The 26,472-nt window shown below is 43.0% G+C and overlaps 1 protein-coding gene and 1 pseudogene across 2 annotated transcripts in view; one reads left to right on the top strand and one right to left on the bottom strand.

The window, feature by feature from the left end:
- The window catches only part of SEC11A (SEC11 homolog A, signal peptidase complex subunit), a 53,595-nt gene extending 31,582 nt beyond the window's left edge, over positions 1–22,013 (bottom strand). The window contains exon 1 of one of the 2 annotated variants that reach the window (XM_075558027.1): positions 21,718–22,013. In XM_075558027.1, coding sequence (XP_075414142.1) covers positions 21,718–21,768 — 51 coding nt within the window. In that variant the 5' untranslated portion in view covers positions 21,769–22,013. Of the gene's footprint in view, positions 1–20,275; positions 20,295–21,717 lie in introns of those variants that run through there. The other variant, XM_075558028.1, reaches the window with a different exon arrangement.
- Positions 22,014–23,088: 1,075 nt separating this feature from the next.
- Positions 23,089–24,239, top strand: LOC142455962 (T-complex protein 1 subunit zeta pseudogene; annotated as a pseudogene).
- The last annotated feature ends 2,233 nt before the right edge of the window (positions 24,240–26,472 follow it).

The raw sequence follows: 26,472 nt of genomic DNA on the forward strand, positions 1-26,472 counted from the left end.
AGACTAACTGACACTTCCAGCTTTCTTTGTTATTGCTAACGATTGTTAAGGAGCAGTCAGTTGGAAAGGTCAAAAAGAGAGAGCATTATATAATTGTTTTTGTATTCACTGTGTCCTACATTGCACGTGTACTGCATCCTGTCATGTACCTTAAGAATTGATACAGCCCACCTTGAGGAGCCGTAGTGGTGATGCATTGGGCTGCTATTTGCAAGGTCTGCAGTACAAAACCACCAGCCACTCTATGGGGGAAAGACGGGGCATTCTACTCCCAGAAAGTCAGAGACTCAGAAACTCACAGGCAGTTCTACCTCCCTCTGAGTTGTTATCAACTCAATGGCAGTGAGTTTGGTTTGGTATATATGCTTAGTATAATTAGGAAAAATTAACATCTATACCACTTGGAAACTGGGTAATTTGAACATTCCCTCACTAACCTATATTGCTGTCAATGCTCCCTTGGCTAGCCTCTTAATAAAAGTGTGCCTCTGTTCCACTTGGAGTGCTAATTAACTAAGGTTATCATACAAGGACATGGATCCAATATTTGGGGTAACAGAGTGACACTGCCATTTGCAGATGAGAAACTGAGCAAGGCTAAATGATGTGCTTGTCTCCATAGCTACTAGCAGAACTAGAAGCAACTACTAGAACTCATGTCTCCTAAATTACTCCTCCTCAAGATGGTGGTTTTTTAAAAGGCAGATATTGTCCTTTCATACAGAAAATGGAGCAAACTGGGAGAGAAAACAAGAGGAGGAAATTTCGCATCTAACATGCAGTCATTGTCAACCAGAGGACAAGCAGTCAGGAACCTAGCTCAGGCTCGAGCACACAAACTTTCCACACTAAAAGCACCGTCAGTACTGGATAGGGCAACAGAGTCTGGGCCCCAACTCAGAACCTGAGGTCACTAAGGGCTATAGGATTCCCCTAAAGCTACAAAGCAGTCTCTCGTGAGCCCCTTGTATTCAAAATTCAAAGGTGTTTCCAAATTCAGAATTGTTTAGCATTGAAAAGGTAATACCTGAACATAGTATATATTAGATAACATCCTAGCAGGGCCTGTGGCAATCAATATTCCATAACTGCATACCTGAATAGTGTTGCAGTAAAACTATAAAAATGTACACTGGGGTAAGTGACATTTGCCCACGAACAGTCACTCCAATCAGTTCATTCTGTTTTGTTGAGGGCAAACTTACCATTTTCAGAGCTCATATAGAGTTGTCAGAATAGGTGTGAAAGACCTCGTAAGACCATTGTACTTTTTAAAAGTGGGGGGGAGGGTCACTGTTTCACCCATAATATCACCCCAAAACACGTCTCTTCTCCCTCAGATATGAAATGCTCCCTTTACTCATAAAGAAATTGATCTAGGCAGCAAGATTGTCCCCATCATTATTAGAGAAAGGCCTTAAAAGTCCCTGCAGTACAGTGAATGATTTAATGTGGCCCCTCTAGCTACCGTGTCTGTGACTCCTGATGGGTCTGGGTAGAAGAAGGTTGGGGATGACAGAGATAGGCTTTCGGGTGATTGCCATTCTGTTGGTTATGAGCCATCTCCGAAGAAGGAGGAAGGATCTCATTAACCAATAAAAGAGAAGTGCTAGGAGGGGAGCTTGTGTTTTGGATCTCTGAGCACTGAACCTTCTACTGATCCGAGAGCTGTGAGGCCAGAGACGTGGCACAGGAGCAGCAGCAGAATGAGGAGAGCCAGAGCATGGGATAGAGCAATGGACTTCCCAGACCACACAGCAAGTCAAGCTGAGTGCCTCTAAATGGGAGGCCAAGGGGGGAGCTGGAACTGAAACTGAAGGCCCTCAACTTAAAGAGGAGTGGCATGCCCTTTGGGAATTCATTGGCAGCCCTAAAAGAGCTTTATTACCAATGTGCCCAACAGGCAGAGGCTAGGCCTCGAGGTTGAGGACCAGAAAGAGGCAAAGAAACTGTCCCGACTGAAATATGATTACCTTGAATGTTTCTCACCTCAGTTGTAACCTATTAACCCTCCTAATAAACCCCATAATCATAAGCATTGTCTGTGAGTTCTGGGTAGCCACTGCAATGAATTATCTGAAAATGAACCCAGCTGAAAAGTAGAGTGATGTGAAGGTGGAAACACAGTTCCCCACTAAAAGAAAGACCTTAAAAACAAGTAACTTGCATTATGTAAAATGCTTATTTGCATGCTTGTTAGACGGTCTTCAAGGAGCCCATCTGGAGTAGTGGGTTATGAGTTGAGCCAGGAACCTCAAGGCCAGGAGTTCAAACCCAGGCTTTCTGCTCCCCTAAGAGTTTAGTCTAAAAAGAAACTCTAGGGAGCAGTTCTACTTACTGTTGGGTCACCCCATATCAGGATTGACTTGAGAGTGGGTTTGGGTTCAAGTTGGTCTGCAAGCAGAACTCTATAGAGGCACACAATTTGCTCTAAAATTCTATCTAAACCGAAGCTTGAAATACATCATGCACTCACTCCTTTTTCCTAAAAACAGTGTTTAGTCATCAGACTTTTTACTTCTATGGAGTCTTGGTGGTGCAGTGGGCTAAAATGAGCTGCCAACCCCAAGGTGGCTTCACAGGACAGAGGAAGGTGTCTACTTTTGTAAAGATTTAAAGTCTCAGAAACCCAAAGGGGCAGTTCTACTCTGTCCAATAGGGGTCACTATGACTCAGCAGCCAGCAGAAAGTAGGGTAACCGGAGTGGTGGCACAAATGGTTAAGCATATGACTACTAACACGGGTTAGTAGTTCAAACTATGTTTACTACTAGGTTAGTGGTTTAAACCCACCAGGGGACATCAGAATGCCTACGGTTCTGCTTCCAAAAGGTTAATGCCACAAAGACTCTTCCATCCAGTGCACACACAGGGTCTTAAGGAATCAGTTCCTCAGCACTGGTACACATCAGCTCTGCTTTCTTTATCATCGCATCTATGTTTACAAACGTGTATGATCTGAAAAGCAATTCTCTCTTTCTGACACCACAGGAAGTAAAGTGGCAGCTTCCCAACTTTCTCATACGATGTGGCCCACCACTGGGAAATTATTAACAAGCTATTGTGTGACGCATACCGAACAACAACCCCGGACTAAATAGCCCCTATCAGTTTTTTCTAAGAAATCGCAGAACAGTATGTCCCTCCATGATCAAAATGACAAGAGAAAATGGTATTTATTATAACCAATGAAAAGTTCTACAAAATATTTCTTAGTAAATATGATACAGGAATTAGTATGTGCTATTTTTTTCTTTTTGGGGAAGGTATGGGTGTACACTTTACACAATGTCCTCCGAAACCTAAACTCACTGCCATCGAGTCGATTCTGACTCACAGCAACCCCACAGGGCAGAGTAGAGCTGCCCCTGTGAGCTTCCAAGACTGGATCGTTATGAGAGTAGAAAGCCTCCTCTTACTCCGTGGGAGTGGCTGGTGGGCTTAAATCACTGACCTTGTGGTTAGCAGGTCAGGGTATAACTCACCATAACATTAGGGCTACTTCCAAAATGCCCTACAGCCCACATGAAAATTTCTAATTTCAGACTTCATTTTGTTGTCAAAACTCAAAGAATATCTAAAGGGCACATGATTTCAGTCCTTCCAAGGTTATCAAAACTGCCCATTCTGACATGATATATAAATCAAAGAGCACAAAATCCTTTAGGGAAGGGTTAGAGCAATGTTTCTCAACCTGTGGGTCATGAACCCTTTGGGGTCGAGCAACCCTTTCACAGGGGTCGCCTGATTCATAATAGTAGCAAAATGAGTTATGAAGTAGCAACAAAAATAATCTTATGGTTGGGGGGTCACCACAACATGAGGAGCTGTATTAAAGGGGTGCGGCATTAGGAAGGTTAAAAACCACTGGGTTAGACAGATAGAAAATGTCACACATACAAACACACACACAAAATAAAATTTGATAATCAATGCAAACACTAGACTTTATTAGGGTACAATCTGGAAATTGTGTTCTATGCATTCACTTTTTAAAGTTATCAAATATACACTATACTTACTATGTTTATAAGAGATTTTTGAGGTTCACTATACTTGTATATGATATTTTTATGTAAGTCAGACTGGCTATTTCAAGCAGACAGTAATGACCAAGGAAGCAAAAATGTGTCTGAAAAGTATATAATAGCAGTTGGCTAATAACTTCTAAAGCATGTGTAGAACACGAACTGTTATTATAGCCCAATAAAGCCACTGATGGTCCCAGGGAGGATCTTAAATGATCCTCTAACACCCCCCCCACACACACACACTCAAAGCCCTTAATATAGTCCAAAGAAGCATACTTTCAAAAACAGTCAGAAAATGTGTTTTTGTTTCATAAAAAAGTCTATTATGCCGGTTTGAGATAAATGAAATATGTTTATACAAACACATACACAAACAATGCTCGCAGCAGCTCTGTTCATAATGCTCTCAACCTAACACCAACCCACATGTCCATTTAGAGGGACAGATTGTTATCAGTGCTGACACAGTGACTCTAGGTACAATGGAACTATGCCATTTTGCTTGCTATGTTTGAGCCCACTGTTGCAGCCACTGTGTCAATCCATCTTGTTGAAGGTCTGTCTCTGTTTCACTCTCTACCAAGCATGACGCCTTTCTCCAGGAACAGGTACCCCTTGACAACATGCCAATGTACATAACACAGAATCTCATCATCCTCAAGTCTAAGGAACATTCTGGCTGCACTTCTTCCAAGACAGATTTGTTCAGTTTTCAATATGTTTTATCACGATCATAAATTCAAAGCTATTACTTTTTTTGGTCTTCCTTATTCATTGTCCATCTTTAAAATGTATGTGAAGGGATTAAAAATGTCCTGGTTTGAGTGAGAAGCATCTTCACCCTCATGCTATCTTTGCTTTTTAGCTCATTAAGTCTTCTGCAGATTTGTCCAACACACTATGTCGTTTGATTTCCTAATTGTTGTTTCTATGGGTATTGATTATGGATCCAAGTAAAACAAAATCCTTGATAATGTCAATCTTTTTCTCCATTTATCACGGAATACTGGTTCAGTTATGAGGATTTTTGTTTTCTTTTGTTGAGGTGTAATGGTTGAGGGGATAGGCAAAGAAGGCTTTGGCAGTGCCCTGTTGGTAAACCGCAAGACAAACCTTTTGGATTTAGAGTCAAAGCTTTGCTATCCTTTAGAGTTTAGAGAATTATTCTCCACGAGTAACAGCTTCTAGCTTGCTATTTAAATTCCAGTAGAGATTCTCTACTCTACTACACTCTACATTTGACCATCAAATTACCATGCGATCTTAACTACTTATCATAAACTAGATACTGTCAGATTCATCAAGTCATAATAATGTTGGGTAAGTATCCTTGTCAGCAGGTCCTGAAGACTTAAGAATATTGTAGGAGCAAGTCATTCGATACCCATGGTTCCCACTCATGCTACAGAGCTCTCACTTCACACCTCTGGCCTCATGAGGAGTTCCTTACTGTCAGCTGACTAAGGAAGGCTTTGGACCTGATTTTGGATGATTCTGCTTTAAGAAGTTCATGGAAAATAGAATTTAAAGGATAAGGGAACTTTCCCAAGCCTCCTTGTATATGCTGGCACCAACTGAAGATAAACAACCCCATTCAGGGCTGCCAGCAAAGCAAGGTGCTGAAGAGAAATGCTCCAAACAGGCAGAATAAGAGATGGTCACAGGTGTGGATCTTTACTGATTCAAGCAATTTGAATAGATGGTCAGGAACTTGGAAGGGACATGACTGGAAATTTGGAGGCAAGTGGTCTGGGGAAGAGACTCCAAATAGGCATAAACAGTATGGCGACATTTGTGTCCCATGTGAATGCTCATCTAAGAATATCTCAGCAGAAGAAAATCTTTCATGTCTTGCCCAAGGGCTGAAGACCAAAGTGAGTACAGCAGCTAAGATGAAGGTTATGCATAGCTGGACTTCCGCTCACCAAGACAAATCACCACTGAACCTGCCACAGCAAGATCAACCCTGGAGCCGTTCCTGAAGAGAGGTCCGCTAGAAAGCTTCTATCAGCAACTAAAGTACCGGAGAGCAAGTGCTCATAGCATCCGCGAGCCTCCACCGTGAAGCTGCCGATCTGAAAGACCTGTGGCATGATAGGCCAATTACCTACCGCCTCTCCAATCTACCCTTCTGTGCACCGAGCAGAGCCCGATCAGCGTTTTCCCCTTTGCCAGCTGAATCAATGAGAGTGGGTTTGTTAAGAAAGGGCACTGTTAGGCAGTCCAGGGAGAGAAGGGGCTTGCTCTTCTTGCTCCTGTGTTTTTACTTTGTACAGGAGCCAGCTGACCTGTGCTGCAGGAGTCCTGGTAGTGCTCCCTCGGTGCCCTCGGACCAGCTCCAGTCCGCACACACTTCCTAGTCAATTTCTCAGCCCACACCCGGCAGGCCACTCTATAGACCAGCTCCAGCTCATCCCTGGCAGATGTCATCGCCACTGACAGGCTGCATGCACTGCAGGGTGCTGGCAGCACCCTCTCCAAGTCGCAGTCTCAGCCAAGGGAGTTGGGGAGAAGTTTTCTTCCTTTGCTCACTCTCCCTCAGCCTAGAGGGTAGTAGCTGTTTTCTGCATGTGCTACTTCGGAATCCCTCAAGAGTTCTCTTTTACTTCTGTCAGTTGCTAATTACCTCATTAAAAATTCTTTGCAATAAAATTTCCCTGTTCAATTACTGTATAGTCTCTGCTCCTAGGTGGTTCAAATGGCCGTTAGAGGACACAATTATAGCACCAATTGGATGGCAGTGCTTTCTAAGGCTGGCACGATCACCTCCAGTGTATGGCATCTGCTTCTGAATTAGCAACCAACACAGGATGCGTCTTCGTCTGGGCCAGGGTTCGTCAGTTCAGGAAACCAAAGGCAGGAGAGCGATGGCTCCTTATATTAACCTGGTAACCCGCATGATCCACTAGTAAAAGTTCCACTCCCCATCGTTACAACGTTAGTTTCTACTGCTTTAGAAGTGTTCCTTCCCAAAGGAGCTATTCCTGCAGCAGGGGTACGATGGCTACATTAAATTGGGGGAACTGAGCATGCCACCTGGCCACTTTGGCTTTCTCATGCTAGTGAATCAAAAGGCAGAGATGGGGGGTTATTTTATTGGCTAAGGTGAGTGAATCTGACCGTGAAGTGGTGGAGTGGGCTACACATGGGGCTGCTAAACACAAGGTGAGCAGTTTGAAGCCACCAGTTGCTTTGAGGGAGAAAGCTAAAGGTTTGAATTACAGCCACGGAATCTCACAGGGTCAGTTAGGTGGCTATGAGTCAGAAATGACTTGATGGCAGTGAATTTGAGACTATGCAATGAAGGAAAGGAGAAAATAACCAATATAGAAAATCCTCTCTTAGTACTCCATGTCCCAGAATAAAAGTTAATGGAAAAGTAAAAAAACTCTATGCAAACAGGGTTAATGGCATTAACCTTTTAATAATGAAGGGTTGGGTCAGCCCACCATCAAGAAACGTGACTGAGATTGCTGCTGAGGGCAACAGAAATATGCAATGACTGGTGAAAGGAGCAAACTGTAAGTACAGTTATGCACATGTGGTCCATTACAGACACACAATTGATAGAAATAAAATGTTTTCTTTTTCTCCTTAAAGTTAAATATGCACACCGGCCAGTGCGATCATGAGGTGCCAAGGGACCAGGTATAAGGCATCATGCAAAAAAAAACGATATAAGTGTGTGTATGTATGTGTATATATGTGTATGTGTATATGTATATATATACCATATTAAATGAAGGGGGAAGTGCAGAGTGGAGACCCAAGGCCCAAGTGTCGGCCAATGGAGATCCCCTCATAGAGGCGTTTAGGAGAGGAGATGGGTTAATTAGGGTGCGAGGTAGTACTGATGAAGAACACAGCTTTCCCCCAGATCCTGGATGCTTCCTCCCCCCAACTACCATGATCCGAATTCTACCTTGCAGGCCTGGATAGGACAGAGGCTGTACACTGGTACATATGAGGGCTGGAGGTACAGGGAATCCAGGGTGGATGATACCTTCAGGACCAAGGGTGTGAGGGACGATGCTAGGAGAGTGGAGGGTAAGTGGGTTGGAAAGGGGGAACTGATTACAAGGATCCACATGTGACCTCTTCCCTGGGAGAGGGACAGCAGTGAAGGGGGGGAAGGGAGACTCCGGATAGGGCAAGATATGACAAAATAACGAGGTATAAATTACCAAGGGCACATGAGGGAGGGGGGAAAGGGGAGGGAGGGAAAAAAAAAAGAGGACCTGATGCAAGGGGCTTAAGTGGAGAGCAAATGCCTTGAGAATGATTGAGGCAGGGAATGTATGGATGTGCTTTATACAATGGATGTATATATATGTATGGATGGTGATAAGAGTTGTATGAGTCCCTAATAAAATGTAAAAAAAGAAAAGAGGAGAAAAAATGATTAGGGCAAAGACTGTACAGATGTGCTTTATACAACTGATGTATGCATATGTATGAACTGTGATAAGAATTGTATGAGCCCCTAATAAATTGTTAAAATTAAAAAAAAAAGTTAAATATGACTAAAGCCAAGTGCACAAGGAATACACCACAGCACTCTTCTACAGTTATCAATTTGGCTCAGTTAGAATGAGATGTCCCAGAATCCCTGTTTTGTAGGACTCCCGGTTAGCATGGCCCCAACAGTAGGTGAACAGTGAGAGTGAAGCAGCCAGTGTGCTTGGGCAGTCACTATTGTTAGAGGCAGCGAGACACACACATCAAGGGGTTGGCAGATTCAAATCTAACCCCGGGCCCCCTGCTCAGAGTCCAGCTCTCTGGCCGAGTAACAGCCTGCCACAGACTGCCCCATCTGCTCTCCCTTGCGGTCCCACTCTGACAGCCAGGACTCCAGGGCAAGCTTGGGCTTATTTGTCCACTCAGACCAGTACCTCACAAGAGTTGGCCCTCCAACTCCCACTTTTAGAATTTCACTTATCCAGCTTTTCCCACAAATAGGTAGGGCCACATTCCCCTAAAGCCCCTTATCCCATAACACTCATAAGGGTTCTACTTCCCAGACTAAACCCAAGCTGATTTTCAGACAAAGCTTCCTGTTTCGGTGAACACATCCAATGTTTACCTTCAATATCTCACTTCTCCCCTTGATAACAATGTCGGTGTCAGTGGAGCTCCTCTTTCCTGCTGCAGAATTGTGCCATCTGGCTGTGAGAATGAGTAACCATGCGTATCTTTATGGCGAGAATACTAGAGAAACAAAATGCCCCCAAACTAAAAACTGTGGAGTATCCAGGAGCCATACCAGTGACTGCCTCCTCTTCAGAACTTCTGCCCAGGTGCACTGAGAGAGAATGGATTTCCGGGTACTCAAGACAAGTATACCAGTGGACGTTAAGTAGGATTTGTAACTTAACTTGACATTTCCCCTGTGTATGTAATAGGTGCTACTGTTAATAGTTCTACATTGAAGCTGGGAAATTCACTAAGAAACGACACTCTGCCAATGATATTTTACTGGCCCTAATATTTTACAAGACCTCTTTCAATAACAGGTAAAGGATTTGTCTCCTGTGCTGTACACATCCATCTCCTATTTGCTACGCATTCATTCATTCTAGGTCCATCCAACTCATGAAAAATACCATAGATTTCTGTGTGTTCCAAGTAATAAATTGGTAGCTTTAGAATCCCTATCTGAAATAATCAATTATTTTAGAATTATAATTTTAATCAGAAAGTGTACTATGTGTACACAGGATTTTATTTACAAATTAAGTTCAATACTCTAAAGATGTTTAAATTGATAAATTATACCAAAAACTCTTAAAAGCCATTGTTACAATCTGCTAATGTTCACTAGGATTAGATTTGTAAACCCATCCATCCTAAACGCTTAAGAAAGGTCTAGTTAAGTTTTGCTTTTATAAATTAAACCAAACCAAAAAAACTCACTGCCATCGAGTCGATTCTGGCTTGTAGCAACCCTTTAGGACAGTTAAGGAGTTTCCAAACCTGTAACTCTGAATTTCCGAGACTGTACCCCTTTACCAGAGTAGAAAGCCCATCTTTCTCTCATAAATTGAAGAGTAATTTTCAAAACCAAAACCAATCTAAGTAGGTTTTTCTGGTCACAAAAGCCACTTTAACAGGCATTTAAAATTTAAAACAAACAAATAACGCCACCTCACATACACCCAGTGGCAGCTAAATGTTCAGGAAATTTGCAATCTGGTTGCTAAGCAGTCACTATTAAATCCAGTGCAATTAAATGATATTAAAGATAAAAGTAAAATATATTCAAGTCATCAGTTCTGAATATTTTACTATATCTTAAGAATTATGATACTGCTTATACCAAGGGCTCTAGTAGAAAATGTTTTGGAAATGATGATGGCAACATATGTACAAATATGCTTGATACAAGTGATGTATGGAATGTTATAAGCTATAAGAGCCTCCAAGAAAATGATTTTTTTAATTATGATAGTTTAAAGAATTATGTTACTTATACTACAGTATAAGAATATACTGTACATATTCTTGGGACTACTTTTCCTAGTGTGTCTAAAAACAAAAAAACTAACTCACTGCCATCAAGTCAATTCCGACACACTGTGACCCTATATGACATAGAATTGCCCTTGTGGGTTGCCTGGACTATAACTCTTTACAGGAGTAGAAAGCCTTATCTGAAGGTGAAAAGATATAGTTGTGTGCAACTGCTCAGCTCTTCCTCATTCCACATTCAATAATGCCACGTTAGAACTTGAAACTGGCCATCCGGAAATGCTTATCCCAGAGGATGGCAAACTCAACAAAATAAGGTCTACTCTTCAACCCTAGATCCAGCTGTTCAATGTTACCAGCAAGTAAACACTTTCCCATGCTTAGAAACTAAGCCAGTGATATATATTTTTTATTATTTGTAATATATTTTAAGAAGAATAAAGTAGGAGGTTCACATGTTCTTATCTCAAAACCTCCTACACGGCCACTGCAGGTAACAAAACAGTCTGGGGCAAGTACAACAGACACATAGAGCAGTGGAATAAAACTGAGAACCCAGAAGGAAATCCATCCACCTATATATCTTTGACAAAGAGCTAAAACTAATTAAAAAGGGAAATGGTAGTCTCTTTAACAAATGATGCTGGCAAACTAGGTATCCATTTGCAGAAAATGAAACAGGATCCATATGTCACATCATACACAAAAACAAACCCAAGATGGATCAAAGATCTAAATCCAAAGTCTAGAACTCAAAAGATCATTGATGGAAAAAATAGGAACAAACTTAGAGACACTAATACATAGCACAATTATACTATCAAACATAATGAAAAACACATAGCAGAAAACAAACTAGATGACTGCACTTCTTAAAACTTATATGCATCAAAAGATTTCACCAAGAGTAAATAGAGAAGCTACACTTATAGAAAATTTCAATACCTCATTAACAAAACAACAATCCAATTAAAAAATAGGCAGAGAACATGAAAACACTTCAGCATGATGACAATCAGGCAGCATTGCTGAAAGATATAGATAAGTCAAATTTCATTGAAACATTATGCCAAAAAGTGGAAACAATCTAAATGCCCATCTACAGATGAATGGCTAACTAAGATGTGATATACACAAACAGGGACGACTAATCAGCCAGAGAGTGCCACTGTGTGAGTAAAAGAAGTCAGGAGGGAAACTGTGGGTTTGGTTTTATCTTTGGTTCACTTCTCTGTAGATGACACAACTCTGCTTGCTGAAAGCAAAGAACATGAAGCACCTACATATCTCACCTTTCTGTACGGATTAGACCTCAACATAAAGAAAACAAAACCTTCACAATGACATCAACAAGCTGCACTGGAAGAAGAGGAGAAAAGACTGACATCCTCAAGGATTTCATTTTACGTTCGTCTCATGTACTCATTGCCATCCAATCTATTGCCACTCACAGCAACACCACCAGGCAGGGTAGAACTGTTCCTGTGGGTTGCCGAGACAGCAACTCTTGAAAGAACGCCTCATCTTTCTTCTGTGGAGCAGCTCCATGCATAACCACTATGCCACTAGGACTCCTATTCTGATTAAGGCACTTGGTGTCAATAGATTGTAAATGTACACAAAGTTCAATTGACAAATGTGTAATATTTGGTTAAAACACACACAAAGAGCGGTTGCGGAGGCTGCTCATGTCCAACAAAACATCTCATGAGACATCGTTTCTTGGTTTGAAGGTCACGGTTTCATGGGACATCCCAGGGGATTGGACTAAAAATCATTTTTCTGTCTTCCTGTTCTACCGCCTAGTCCTCTGCATAGCACCCAGGGTCTTTAAAGCTGGTAAGCAGCCATCCAAGGTACCAATCGATTTCTGCATGCCTAGAGCAGCACAAGAAGAGTCAGAGTGAGAGAAAATGGAATGTGTATTGAACGAATACCTCTCTCTTTGCACAAGGAGGTGAAGAACTGGTGACTGGCTACCGTGACTGACAGTTCTGATCAAACATTCTATACAGATAACTGCCCAAAAAGAAGAGAATCCCAAATGCTCATGGAAGCCAGTCTCTAAAGGCGCTGAGGCTAGATAAAACACCTGAAATTTGCTGCCGAGATCATCTTTGAGTCTCTTATTTTAAACCAAAAATATCCCCTTAAGTGTTCTTTTTTTAAAAAATTCATTTGAACAGTTTTACTGACATGTAATGCAAATACAATTCAAGGGTTTAAACATATTTTTTAAAGTTGTGCGTTCATAAGAATTTTAGAACTATTCTTTGTTTTGTTTTGTTTACACTTTATTAGGGGCTCATACAACTCTTATCACAATCCATACATATACATACATCAATTGTATAAAGCACATCCGTACACTTTGCCCTCATCATTTTCAAAGCATTTGCTCTCCACTTAAGCCCTTTGCATCAGGTCCTCTTTTTGGTTTTGTTTTTATAAATCATTTTATTGAGGGCTCTTATAACAATCCATACATCAATTGTATCAATCACATTTGTACATGTTGCCATCTGTACATATGTTGCCATCATCATTTTCAAAACATTTTCTTTCTATTTGAACCCTTGGTATCAGCTCTTTTTTCCCTCCCTCCACCATCCTCCCAGCCTCGTGAACCCCTAATAAATTATAAATTATTTTTTCATCTTACACTGTCCGCTGTCTCCCTTCACCTACGTTTCTGTTGTTCTGGATGTTATAAATCGATCCTTGCAATCGGTTCCCTCTTTCTCCCCCCACCCTCATGATGTCACTACTCCCATTACTGTTCCGGGAAGGGGGAGGGGTAATCTGTCCTGGATTCCATGTTGAGAGCTCTTATCTGTACCAATGTACATGATCCTGTCTAGGTGGGTTTCTAAGGTAGAACTCGGGTCATAATAGTGTGAGGTGGCGGGAGAGGGAAGGAGGCATTAAAGAAAACTAGAAGAAAGTTGTGTTCTGTTGATGCTATACAGCACTCTGGCTGAATTGTCCCTCCCTTGTGACCCTTCTGTGAGGGGATGTCCAACTGTCTACAGATGGGCTTTGGGTCTCCACTCCGCACCTCATTCATTCATATCAGTATGATTGTTTTGGATCTTCTGATGCCTGATATCTGATCCTGTTGACATCGCGTGATCACACAGGCTGGTGTGCTCCTTCCATGTGGGCTTTGTTGCTTCCCTGATAGATGGCCACTTGTTTAACTTCAAGCCTTTAAGATCCCAGATGTTATATCTTTTGATAGCCGGGCACCATCAGCTTTCATCACATTTGCTATACAACCATTTTGTCTTCAGCAATCATGTTGGGAAGTTGAGCATCACAGAATGCCAGGTTATTACTACTTTCCTCCTGTTCCAGTGTCATGTTCGACCTTCATTTGACTCTAATTCCTCTAGCTACTTTGCCCTCAATCAAATCCCACCAGGTATTCTATACTATCGATTTTAGATCTCTTATTGTTCCCTTGTCCCTGGGTTTGTTGGCTCCCCTCTCTCTTACCCCCCACTTCTCCCCTTCCCCTGTCCTCCCAGAACCACCAGTCCATTGTTTTCTCCTTGGGATCAGGATTGTTTATCTTGCCTGTCTTATATAGATCTATTTCTTCTTTCTTGTACTCATCCCACAAACAGGTGAGCTAAAATCAGTGTTTGCCTTGAGCAGCGTACTCTTTTTGAGAACTCTATCTATGGCATCAAATTGACAACAGCAAACGGCAAGGTCTGACCCAAAGCTTAGGGATAGTGAGCTCCTGTTAATGAAAAGAAACAATACAGAAAAGGAAGGCTAGTGAGGAATGTAATCAATATCACTACACTGTACATGAACAAATTAAATTGGTGAATGCTTTGCTGTGTATATTTTCAATGATTTAAAAAAAACATGTTGGATTCTAGCTGCGTGATATAATTAAAAAGCTGCCAAATCTGTAACACTTTGCATTTCCATTCTAAAATGATGAACATATTGAATGAAATGAATACATTTATGGCACGGCAAGAAAACATCTATTGTCACGTTTGAAAAAGCAAATACTTTTGAGTGTCATGAACTAAGAAAAGCCCCAGGCAAAAATTAATCGGTGTTTCAGTACAAGAGCCACAGTCCACAACAAAAAGAGTACTCAAAATAGTCCGTCATAGTGAAAAGGACCATAGCTACGTAATTAACACCTGGTTACTACTGAGGCAGTTCTGACTCATGGTAACTCCACATGTGTTTTCAGTGGCTGAATTTTCAGCAGATCTTCAGGTCTTGCTTCTGAGGCACTGCTGGGTGCACCTCAACCTACGACCTCTTGGTTAGCCCGACCAGATGACTCCAAGAGGATCATAATGTCACCTTAAATGTTCTAGGGAAGTTCCCAAAGACTCCTCAAGAATGCAACAAGAGTTTGAAAGACAGTCAAGTACAGAAGGTTTGACTAGCAGTGTTTCCCAAAGTGGGTAATACCAACCCCAGGCAGGCACTGGACCGATCCAGAGGGGGTGCAAAGGCAGATCCATAAACTTTATCCTAGATTATGGGATATGGTGCAAATGTTATTAATTGCCAGAGAGGGGCGCTGAGTAATTTTTTTCCCCGAAAACGGGGCGGTAGGCCAAATATATTTGGGAATCTATGGGCTAGGGCAAAGTTCATAGAGACAAGGACATAAAATAGACAGGAAAATAAAATGGGACAAGACACAAACTAGGAGTGAATGAACTGGCAGACTACAAATGACTGGAACTTACTGTGAACATCATTCTAAGGATTTGCCTTTAAGCTACTAAAGTTTGAAAGGAGAGATTCATCTGGCAACAGTCTATCAACAACAAAATAGCTATATACTCAAGTATAAGCCCACCTGAATATCAGCCGAGGCACCTAATTTAACCACAAAATTTGCATTTAAAATGTGCTGGAAAACTCAGCTTATACTTGAGTGTAGACAATAACTCACTGCCTTGAATTCTGACTGATAGCAACCCTATATAAGGTTTCCAAAGCTCTCCATCTATACAGGAATAGCTTCACCTTTCTCCCTTGGAGTGGTTGCCTGACAGTGCCATCAGGACTCCAGGCAATAATGTATAGGAAAAAAAACAAATTTTACTTCTGAAATTGTGAAGTAGATTAAAAAAAAAACTACAGTTAACAACAAACCAAATGCTTAAATAAACCATAGTTTAAAATCATTTAAAACTCAAAAGAGTACATGGTTTATAATTCTATTTATATAAAATATAAACCCATCTACAGTGACAAAAAGCAAGTTAGTGGGTGCCTGTGGCTAGGGGAGGGATGGACTATACTGAGATTTTCTGAGAGAAATGTATCTTAATTGTGATGGGGATCAATAACTAAAAATTTATCAAGTACTTCTCAATAAAGCTGATAAGGGAAACAATTAAAAGTCACAAACTACTGTACAATTATGCCTGATCTAATTAAATTAAGAGTTCCCAATAAAATGATTAATAAAAAAGTCACGAACTAATTACATATTTGATACATATACTTAGGCACCAGCTGTTATGCAAAAGACAGCTGTTTTTGGAGGAGGAATGGCAAAGCCTAGCTTCTCTTTCATTTGATTAGCTCTCAGTATGTATGGTGTGAGGCGTTGTCTAGCCCATTTCAAATCCGGGCGCCTCCCTGTGAAGAGGAGAACTGCCCTCAGGGTTCTCGTGGCTGCAATCCTCTGCAATCTGATCGCCAGGTCTTGCACAGGAGCCACTGGGGGGTTCACGCTGCCAACCTTCTGGTTAGCAGCTGCTGTGCCACCAGGGCTCCTTCGCAGTTTCCATAAATCCAAACCCAACCCGCTGCTGTCAAGTTGCGTCCAACCTGTAGCAGCTCTCCATTGGGTTTCTGAGACTGCATTTTCAGGCTATCGTGGGGGCAGAGAACCTCATCCTTCTCTCAGAGCAGCTAGTGGGTTTGAACCAGTCCTTGTAGTAAGCAGTTCAGCATCTACGGTCCCTGTTGATTCTTTCCCTCAGATACTGTGAACAGTTAAAAGCTCATTTCTTCACTCCCCTCATCCCACTCCCATGCTCTTCAGTCCCTCCAAGACCCTCCCACCCCCAATCAGGAGGTGGTGGTTATTAGGTGTTGTCAAGTTGGTGCAACTCCTAACGACGCTAAGTACCACAGAATGAAACACTGCCTGGTTCAAGCAACGCTCACAACTATTGCCTTCAAGTCCAACGTCAAAGCCATTGAGCTTATCTATCCTCTTTTTCCGCAAGAAAAATAAGCTTCCTACTAACAGAGTCTGGATGCACTAATCTGACACACCTCAACAACCGCACATACCCTCAGCCCCAATCAGTCTATAGTAAGAAGATAGAGGGTAAAGTAGCCTCTTCAAATTTCTGTTCCCTACAGTAATTGTTACATTACTGTAACTCCACTGGTTCGCAAGAATTGACATTTTTCATTTTTTCTTTGAGGCTGGCCAACTCTTTGTGGGCAGTGAGTGTACCTTGTACTTTCTGTAGCCCCAGAGGCTACCACATAGGTTCAGTTACCCTCTAGCTGGTATTAGCAAACATCTTAACGACGCACAAAGATAAACTACAGTTCTTTTAAGATTTAACTGAAACATCAAGCCCTTCTTGGAGATGCTATGCTGATCATTCCCTGGCCAGAATCCTTCATCTGTTCCTAGCACTGCTAGAACCTGACATAGCCTTTCTCATCTTAGTGAGGCCACTGCCCTCCAACTGATTCTGACTCAAGCCAACCCTACCCAGGGTTTCTGAGGCTATAAGTCTTCATGGAAGCAGATAGTCTGATCTTTCTCCCTCGGAGTGGTGGGTGGGTTTGAACTGCCAACCTCACGCTTAGTAATCCAATGCTTATCCAACAGACCACAAGCAATCCTCTTAGTGAGGTGGTATGCCTTGCCAGTTTTGTGTTCAGACTTTGGAGTCAGACCTGATATCAAATCCAGGTTCTGCCATTCACTGCTGATCTTGGGCAAATTACTAAACCTCTCCAGCAATGATACAGCTTATACTTACCATGTGCCAGACACTGGTCTACGAGCTTTGCATAAATTAACTCATTTTATCTTCAGGAAACCCTCTGATGTAGGCACCAAAGCAAAACTTACTGCCATAAAGTTGATGTAGACTCATAGCGACCCTATTGGACAGGGCAGAACTGCCTCTCTGAGTTTCCAAGACTGTACCTCTTTATGGGAGTAGAAAGCCCCATGTGTGGGTCCAGAGAGGCAAAATAATGGACCCAAAGTAGCTCTGCTACTAAGAAGTCTAGCTTCAGCACTTACACTCTTACCCTCCATACTGTGCTGCTCTCTGCAAGAAAAAAAAAAAACACAACAAAAAAACTGCCATTGAGTCAGTGCTGATTCATAGTAACCTTCTGTGGGCTTCCCAGACTGTAACTGTTTATAGGAGTAGAAAGCCCAGTACTTTTCTCCTTTGGATATGCTTGTAGTATTCAACTGCAGACCATGAAGATCACAGCCAATGCATAACCACTACACTACCAGGGCTCCATGTACTGCTTCTCACTAAGCCTCATTTTCTCCATCTGCATACAACATTTCCTTGACCTCATAGATAAATAAGGTACTTCACACACAGCAAGAGCTCTAAGACAAGGCTTTGCCTGGTCATTTCTACTTAAGTGTCTTGAAAGCACAGGTCCACATTATCTCTCTTTGTAGTCTTCACACCGTACTTGGAATCACAAAGGAAAACAACAAAAAGCCAGCCACTAGCCCTTCTATTCCAACTCCTGACTCTCCTCTGGGCGCCAAAGTAGAATTGTGCTACACGGGCTTTGAAAAGCGATTGTTCTGAAGCACTGGTTCTCAACTTCCCAATGTCGTGACCCTTTAATAGTTTCTCACGTTGTGGTGACCCCAACCATAAAATTACTTTGGTTACTACTTCATAACTGTAATTTTGCTACTGTTATGAATCATAATATAAATATCTGATATGCAGGATGTATTTTCATTGTTACAAATTGAATATAATTAAAACACAGTGATTAATCACAAAATGTAATTATATTGTGAAATTTATTTCTAATTACAAATAAATGAAATTTTGTCTTGAAGCATGGTGTAGCATGGGTAAGTCTTCATGTCGATTACTCACATGAGCGTATCTACATGTGGGCAGACCTGCTTGGAGATGGACAGAGGAGCAGTGTCTCGGTTCCTAAAACCATCGGAAATATGTGTTTTCTGATGGTCTTAGGCGACCCCTGTGAAAGGGTCATTTGACACACACACACACACACACACACACACGGTCACGACCCACAGGTTGAGAACCACTGTGTATCACCAGCCCTTTTTTGGAGGCTTCTCTGGATATAGACACTGGAACCATCAGTTAGCAGTCACGCACTTAATTAACTGTGCTCCCCAGGAACTCCAGTATAACAAAGCCTCTTATTCTTGTGTGCAGTCAAGTCAATTCTGACTCTTAGTGACCGTATATGACACAGTAGAACTGTACCGAGAGTTTCCTCGGGGAGATCACTAGGTTTTTTCCTCCCACAGAGCCACAGGTGAGTGAGCTCCAACTACAAACATCTTGTTAGCAGACTGGTACTCTAACCCCTGCACTACTAGGTTTCCTTAGTATAATAATTACCTGCCCGTTGCCACTGAGTTAATCCCCACAGAGAAAAATAGATCTGCCCACAGGGTTTCCAAGGCTGTCATGTTTACAGGCACTGACTGCCAGAGCTTTCTACCACAGAACAGGTGCGGGGATGAAATCGCCAACCTCTTGGTCAGAAGCGTTTGTTCAATCACTCTGCCACTAAGGCTTCTTCAGCACAAGGTACCCAAACCAAACCCACAGGCATCCATCCAGCTGTTAGCCTGATCACTCACACCTCATAGCAATGCTACAGGACACAGTAGTTACCCACATCAGGTTTCCGGGATTGAATCTTCAGGAGCAGGCTGCCACATTTTTCTCCCACAGAATGGTTGGGGGGTTCAAACCACTGATTTTTTGGCTAGAGCCAAGTGCTTTAACCAATGTCCCAGCAGTGCTCTTTAGTATAATAATAATTTACAAAAATCCAACCCACTGCCACTGAGTAGATCCCCCCAACTCAGAGCAACCAATGTAAATTAGACAGTAAATCGTTGTGGGAACACAGCATTGTCTTCGATAGCAGCTGGTGGTCTTAAAGTAAACAGATGGGTTGTTAGGTGCAGCGAGTCAATTCCAACTCGCAGTGATCCCTACAGGACAAACAGAACTACCCCTTTGGGTTTCCGAGGCTGGAACTCTTTATGGGAATAGAAAGGCCCATTGTCATCACGCAGAGCACCTAATATGTTCGAGCTACTGACGCTTCATATAGCAGCCCAATGCATAACCTACTACGCCACCAAGACTCCCCGGCTCTGTGACCCACAGCCCCCATGTAGATTCTGACTCATAGTGACCCCAGAGAGCAGAGTGAACTGCCCCTTTTGGTTCCTGAGATGGTACATCTTTATGGACGCAGAAAGTCTTACCCTTCTCCCTTGGATAGTCTGGTGAGTTCGAACAGCTAACCCTGTAGTTAACAGCGCAACAAGTAACCTACTATGCTACCAGGGCTCCTAAGGGCTCCACTCAAAAAAAATAAAAATACACTTTCCTGCCATTTAGTTGATTCGGCTCCTAGAGACACTATAGGGCAGGGTAGAACTCTCCCTGTAGATTTCCAGGACTGTAACTCTTTATGGGAGTAAAAAACCCTGTTTTTCTTCCCAGGAGTAGCTGGTAGTTTCGAACTGCTGACCTTGCAGGGAACAGCTCAACGCATAACCACCATGCCACCAGGGTTCCACAGTAGGCCCCAAATAAGCATTTCTTCAGAGAAACACCTGTGCCACCTAGAAATACCAGTACAGTTAAAAATTACAACACTGATCGTTTTATCAGTACTATCATATGCATAAGCAAATATTCTGTGCCATTTGGGGAAAAAAATCAATTCTGACAGAAAGAATTGGGAATTACGACTAAGAGATGACACTGCGTTGGTCTGGGCCTGTAGGGAATAAAGGGAAACTGGACACCTGTTACTTAAACAACCATTGTAGTGCAAGTTATCAACCCAAACTTTGGAGTAAATTATGACCATCCTTAAAAGAAAGTACTATAAAAAGATCAGAAACCAGCAAAACTGGGTTGTACTGACATACTTAGGTGAAGGCAGAAAAGAGTAACCTTCTCTAAGGACTACATAATTATAGCAGTATTCCCAATACCATCTGACAAAGACCAAGATATAAAACGGAAGAACAAAATTAGGACACTAAATGTCAAGATCTCCATGCTCCTAATACTGTAACTCTATGAGAGCAGAAAGTAGAAAGCCTTGTCTTTCCCCCTGAGGAACTGGCTGGTGGCTTTGCACTACTTGCGGTTAGTAGCCCAACACACAACGACGACGAGAGACCTGGTAGTGTAGTAGTTAGTGTTGGGCGGCAATCCACAAGGTCAGTTGTCCGAAGCCACCAGCCGCTCTTCGGGAGAAAGACGCAACTTTCTATTCCCGTTAACAATCTCAGAAACTCAGAGGAGCGGTTCTACCCTGTCCTACAGGGTCACTTTTAGTCAGCATCGACTTGGTGCCAGTGAGTTTGATTGGGGGCATACCACTAATTGGGTTTTCTAGCCAAATATGCAGGATACTAAGGGGTCTCAAGGGCAACTACAGTGTTCTAACTCGGAATTCAAAGGTGGCGCAGGGAGAAGTCAGCGCCGTCTGCTGGGGTCCGACTGAACTAAGAGGGCTGAGATGTGCTGGAAGCAGCGAACCTACTTTTGTGGGGACCCCAAACAGCCCCAGAAGTTGAAGTAACACTAAGTACTAAACCTAGTCTCTCTGGAATCCGTGCTCCTTTGGATTAAAGGATCCATGAGTTTGCCCACTTTACAATGCCTAAAACAATATGCAATCCCATCTCTCACTTATAAAGCACCTCACGTTCTCCAATTGCTCCCCTTCCTCTTTGGGAAGAAGGGAACATGAGGATACCGTTTGCCGCTTCACCCCTAGCAGGCCAGGCATCAGATGGGAGCTAACAATAAGGAGCAAACAAAGTCCAGAGAGAGAGATCTGACAGTCTGACTCGCTCGGGCCTCACACCCAGGAGCGGAGGTTGGGCGGGCACCGCAGTGGACGCGTGGAAGGGACAAGGAGAACCCGGGGGAACAGAAGGTGGCCAGCATCACCTGCCGCTTGTTCATCCGCCGCACGTCGTCCAAGAAGTCTAGAGACAGCATGATGAGGCCGGAGAGCGGGAAGCGGGCCGGAGGCCGGGCGCGATGGGACCAGCAAGAGGATCCGCGGGTGCTCGAGACGAGCTCACACTAGACAGGGCCCCCACGGCGCCCGCGCTTCCGCTTCCGGGGCTCGAGCCGGCGCGGCCACGCCCCTTTCGCCGCGGAGCGCAGACAAAGGTTCGCCACTCTCGGGGTTCAGCCTCGCGACTCGGCCTCGCGGAAGAGGCGCGCGCTCGCTCCGGCTCAGCCCCCACCCCACCCCCGAGCCCGGTCGGACGACCTTTCCCGGAAGCGGTGACCCAGGGTTCGATGGGGTGGCTGCTCTTTAACCTCCTCAAGGCGGGCCCTCATGGACGCCTAGCCAATCGTGAGCGGCCTCGCCAGGTTAGCGGGCTTGAGCAGCCTCAGTGAGGAGCGCGCCCTGCGTCCGCACCGCGGGCGGGCGGGGCGCTGGACGTGTCGCCGCTCAGGTCCCGAGCACGTCCTCCGCGCGCCCCCCCCCCCCGAGCTTTTCGGGTAAGGGTGAAGGATAGGTGAGATATCCCAAACCCTGAGTCCCTTGGAGAGACAATTTGTTAACCACCGAACAATGCAACAGAGTGATGAGACCAATCGACTCCACTACCATGATTCAACTGCTTCTCCTTAAACTCTTCTCTGCTAGTTTTCTTACCTGCGGCCCCGTGAAGTACCCCCTCTTCTGCTGGCTCTGTCTCTACTTCAGCAGCGTTTGACATGACTGTTCGAAACTCCTACTGTCCACTTTTGCAAACGGGCCAAAGCTTGCTGTGATTTCTTTTCGAAACTATTGCTTATCGCACATTAAAGAGAAGCTGAGTGAAGGGCATACTGAAACTCCCTGTCCTATCATTGGAATTCTTCAGTACATCTAAAATGATTTAAAAATTAAACTGTAGATTGGAGGATGGGTATAATGAATAGCAACAACACACAATACCAGTTTTAATGAGGATGTGGAGAAAATATCCCCAGGAGAAATGAAAACATGCCCATACATTTGTAATTGCCAAGTGCAAACCACCTAAAATGCCCATCCATTGAGAAATAGATAACTAAAAAAGTGGTATGTCCATATCTGGGATACTGTTTAACAATAAGAAAGAATAAAGTACTAGTACATTGTACAACATGGATAGTCCTTGTGAAAGATCATTTATCGTATGGTTATATTTAAGCAAAATATCCCAAACAGGTAAATCTATGAAGAAAAAAAAAGCAATGAATGGTACAAAACAACTACTGGTTTCTACTCATATCAAAAGAAATTGAATGTGATACTTCTCCCTGGCTGTTGCTACTATGTCAACTGTGAAGACCTTGAACCTCATGACCAAGTTGGCCTGAGCCCAGGTGGCCCTGGTGGTCACCATGAGTGAGGTATAGGAGCTACAGGACATGCTGAGGACCAAACCTGGGACCCAGGGACACCATGAAGATGCTTGTTTCTGGTGCTGGAGACATCAAGCTTACCAAAGACGGCAATATGCTGCTTCCTGAAATGCAAAATCAACACCCAAATAGCCCCCTTAATAACACAATTTGTGATGATGGCACTACTTCCAGCATTCTGTTCATCAGGGACCTGCTGAAGCAGGCTGGCCTCTACATTTCTGGAGGACTGCATCCCAAATAATAACTGAAGGTTTTGAAGTGGCAAAGGAAAAGACCGTCCAATTTTTAAAACAAATCAGAGTTCGCAAGAGATGGGCAGAGAAACACAGAGATGTGACCAGGACATCACTACACACCAAAGTTCGCACAGAGCTTGCTGATGCCCTAACAGTGGCTGTAGTGGACTCCATTCTGGCCATTTAAAAAGAGGAGCCCACTGACCTTTTATGCTTGCAATCATGGAGATGAGACATAAATCAGAAATGGTTACAAGCTTAATCAGAGGGCTTGTTTTCAGTCACAGAGCCCAGCATCCTGATAGGAAGGAAAGAAGAGAAGATATGTACATCAGCACCTGTAATCTATCCTTAAAATATGAAGGAAAAAAAGTGAGCTCTGGCTTTTACAAGAGTGCAGAAGGAAGGGAGAGACTCGTTAAAGCTGAAAGAAAATTCGCTGACAAGGGAAGAATTCATTGAAGATGGAGCTGAAGAAGAAAGTCTAGTGATCCCAATAGGATTTGTCATCATTAACCAACAGGGAATTGACCTCTTGCCCTTGGATGCCCTGGAAAAAGTAGGAAACACTTTGGAGAGGCTGATACTCACCTGTGGCAAGTGGCTTAACATTCTTGAGAAGACCTGAATCCTGACTGTCTGGGACAGGCATGCCTAATCTAGAGTAAGTACGTGCTGGAAGAAGAGACGTGCACCTTCGTGAACAAATGCAGTAACCCATGCTGATCAAAGGACCGAACAAGCACACTTAGTCAGATCAAAGATGCTGTCTGAGATGGCTTGAAGACCGTCAAACATGCCATTGATGTTCTGTGGTCCTAGGGATTATGGCAGTGAAAGTAGCCATGACAGAAGCTTGGTGAAGCATAAGCCCAGCATCAAGGGCAGGGCCCCCGCCTGGAGTCCAAACATTTGCCAATGTGCTGCTTGTTAAGCCACAGTTCTTGCTCAGAACTTCAGTTATGACCTTTATTTAGGAAACACAAGTAAAAGTTCAGCTGAGTATTCAGAATCTGGTCACCGTGTGCGTAATGGACTTGAATTTGAATGAGCCAATGGCGGTAGCTGAGTGGGTGTAAAGAAACAATTCCTACGCTCCTGCGCTGTGATTGTGACCAGCATTCTCCTGGTGGACGAGATCATAGAAGCTGGGTGTCTTCTCTGAAAGGCAGAGGTGAAGTGTGCTTCATATTGTTTAAATCTTGGAAGATTCTACAGAATGATGCTAAGAACATAGCATTGGAATTTTGTCCAGGCTTAAAATGATTTCAGAGGGAACTTTCTGTTCCTATACTGAAACAGGAGATCGTGGTCACTTAAATTCTGGATGCTCTTAAATTATAACTAGAGTATTTTTAAAGTTGCACTGAAGTGTGCATAGAGCAGGTTCTTTCCATACACTGAAAGAGTGGTTTTCCTTTATCTGGCAGTGGCCTACAGTACATATTAGATAAGCATATGTTATCTACTTTGTTAATCAATTTGAAAAAATTTATTTTAAAAAGCAAAAATGAGGGAACAGCCCATGCAAACCACAGCCTTCTCTTCACCTGAAACCAGAAGAACTAGATGGTGCCCAACTGCTCCTACCCACTATTCTGACTAGGGGCACAATAGGAAGTCCTAGAGAGCATGGAGGAAAATGCAGAACAAAACAAAAATTCATTTAAAAGACCAGAATTATTGGACCTACAGAGGCTAGAGAAACCGCTGACTTTGAACTTGGATGCACCCATTTTTCTTCAGCGATCATATTGGGGAGGTGAGCACACAATGTCTATCCAGTACCTTCTAATGTGATCCTTTTGAGAGCAGTTGGTAGTGGTAGCCAGGCGCCATCTGGTTTCCGAGTTGTGGAAACTGATGTTTGCATGGTCCATTCATTCACTGGACTAATTGTTTCCACATGTCTTTCCATTTTCTTCACAAAAGTTCCGTTATCTTTTCATCTCATTTTTGCATGAACTTTTAAAAGTCCCCTCATATATTTCAACTGTCCTGAGCATCCCATACTTACTGAATTAAAAATAATTTCTTTTTTTTTTTTTAACAATTTATTGGGGCTGATACAATTCTTTTCACAGTTCATACATATACATACATCAATTGTATAAAGCACATCTGTACAGTCTTTGCCCTAATCATTTTTTTCTCTTTTCTTCTTTTACATTTTATTAGGGACTCAAACAACTCTTACCACAATCCATACATATACATACATCAATTGTATAAAGCACATCCATACATTCCCTGCCCCAATCATTCTCAAGGCATTTGCTCTCCACTTAAGCCCCTTGCATCAGGTCCTCTTTTTTCCACCCCCCTCCCTCCCCATTCCCCCCTCCCTCATATGCCCTTGGTAATTTATACCTCGTTATTTTGTCATATCTTGCCCTATCCGGATAAAAATAATTTCTAATTAAAAACTGTGTGAGGGCATAAACAAATGTGAAGAAAGCTGATGGTGCCCTGCTATCAAAAGATATAGTGTCTGGGGTCTTAACGGCTTGAAGGTAAACAAGTAGCCATCTAGCTCGGAAGCAACAAAGCCCACATGGATGAAGCACACCCATCTGTGTCATCATGATTTGTTGAAGGGATCAGGTATCAGGCATCAAAGAACAAAAAAATCAAATCATTGTGAATGTGGGGGAGTGTAGATTGGGGACCTAAGACCCATCTGTAGGCAACTGGCCATCCTCTTATGGAAGGGTCGCTGGAAGAAGACGAGCCAGTCAGGGTGCAATGTAGCAATGATGAAACATACAATTTTTCTCTAGTTTCTAAATGCTTCCTCTCCCCCCCACCAACTATCATGATCCCAATTCTACCTTAAAAATCTGGCTAGACCAGGGAATGTACACTGGTACATATATATAGGAACTGGAAACACAGGGAATCCAGGGTGGATGACCCCTTCAGGACCAGTGGTAAAGGTGGCGATGCCAGGAGGGTGGAGGGAGAGTCGATTCGAGAGGGGGACCGGTTACAAGGATCTACATATAACCTCCTCCCTGGGGGATAGACAACAGAAAAGTGGGTAAAGGGAGACGTT

Source organism: Tenrec ecaudatus, chromosome 9, assembly GCF_050624435.1.
Source record: "Tenrec ecaudatus isolate mTenEca1 chromosome 9, mTenEca1.hap1, whole genome shotgun sequence".
NCBI lineage: Eukaryota > Metazoa > Chordata > Mammalia > Afrosoricida > Tenrecidae > Tenrec > Tenrec ecaudatus.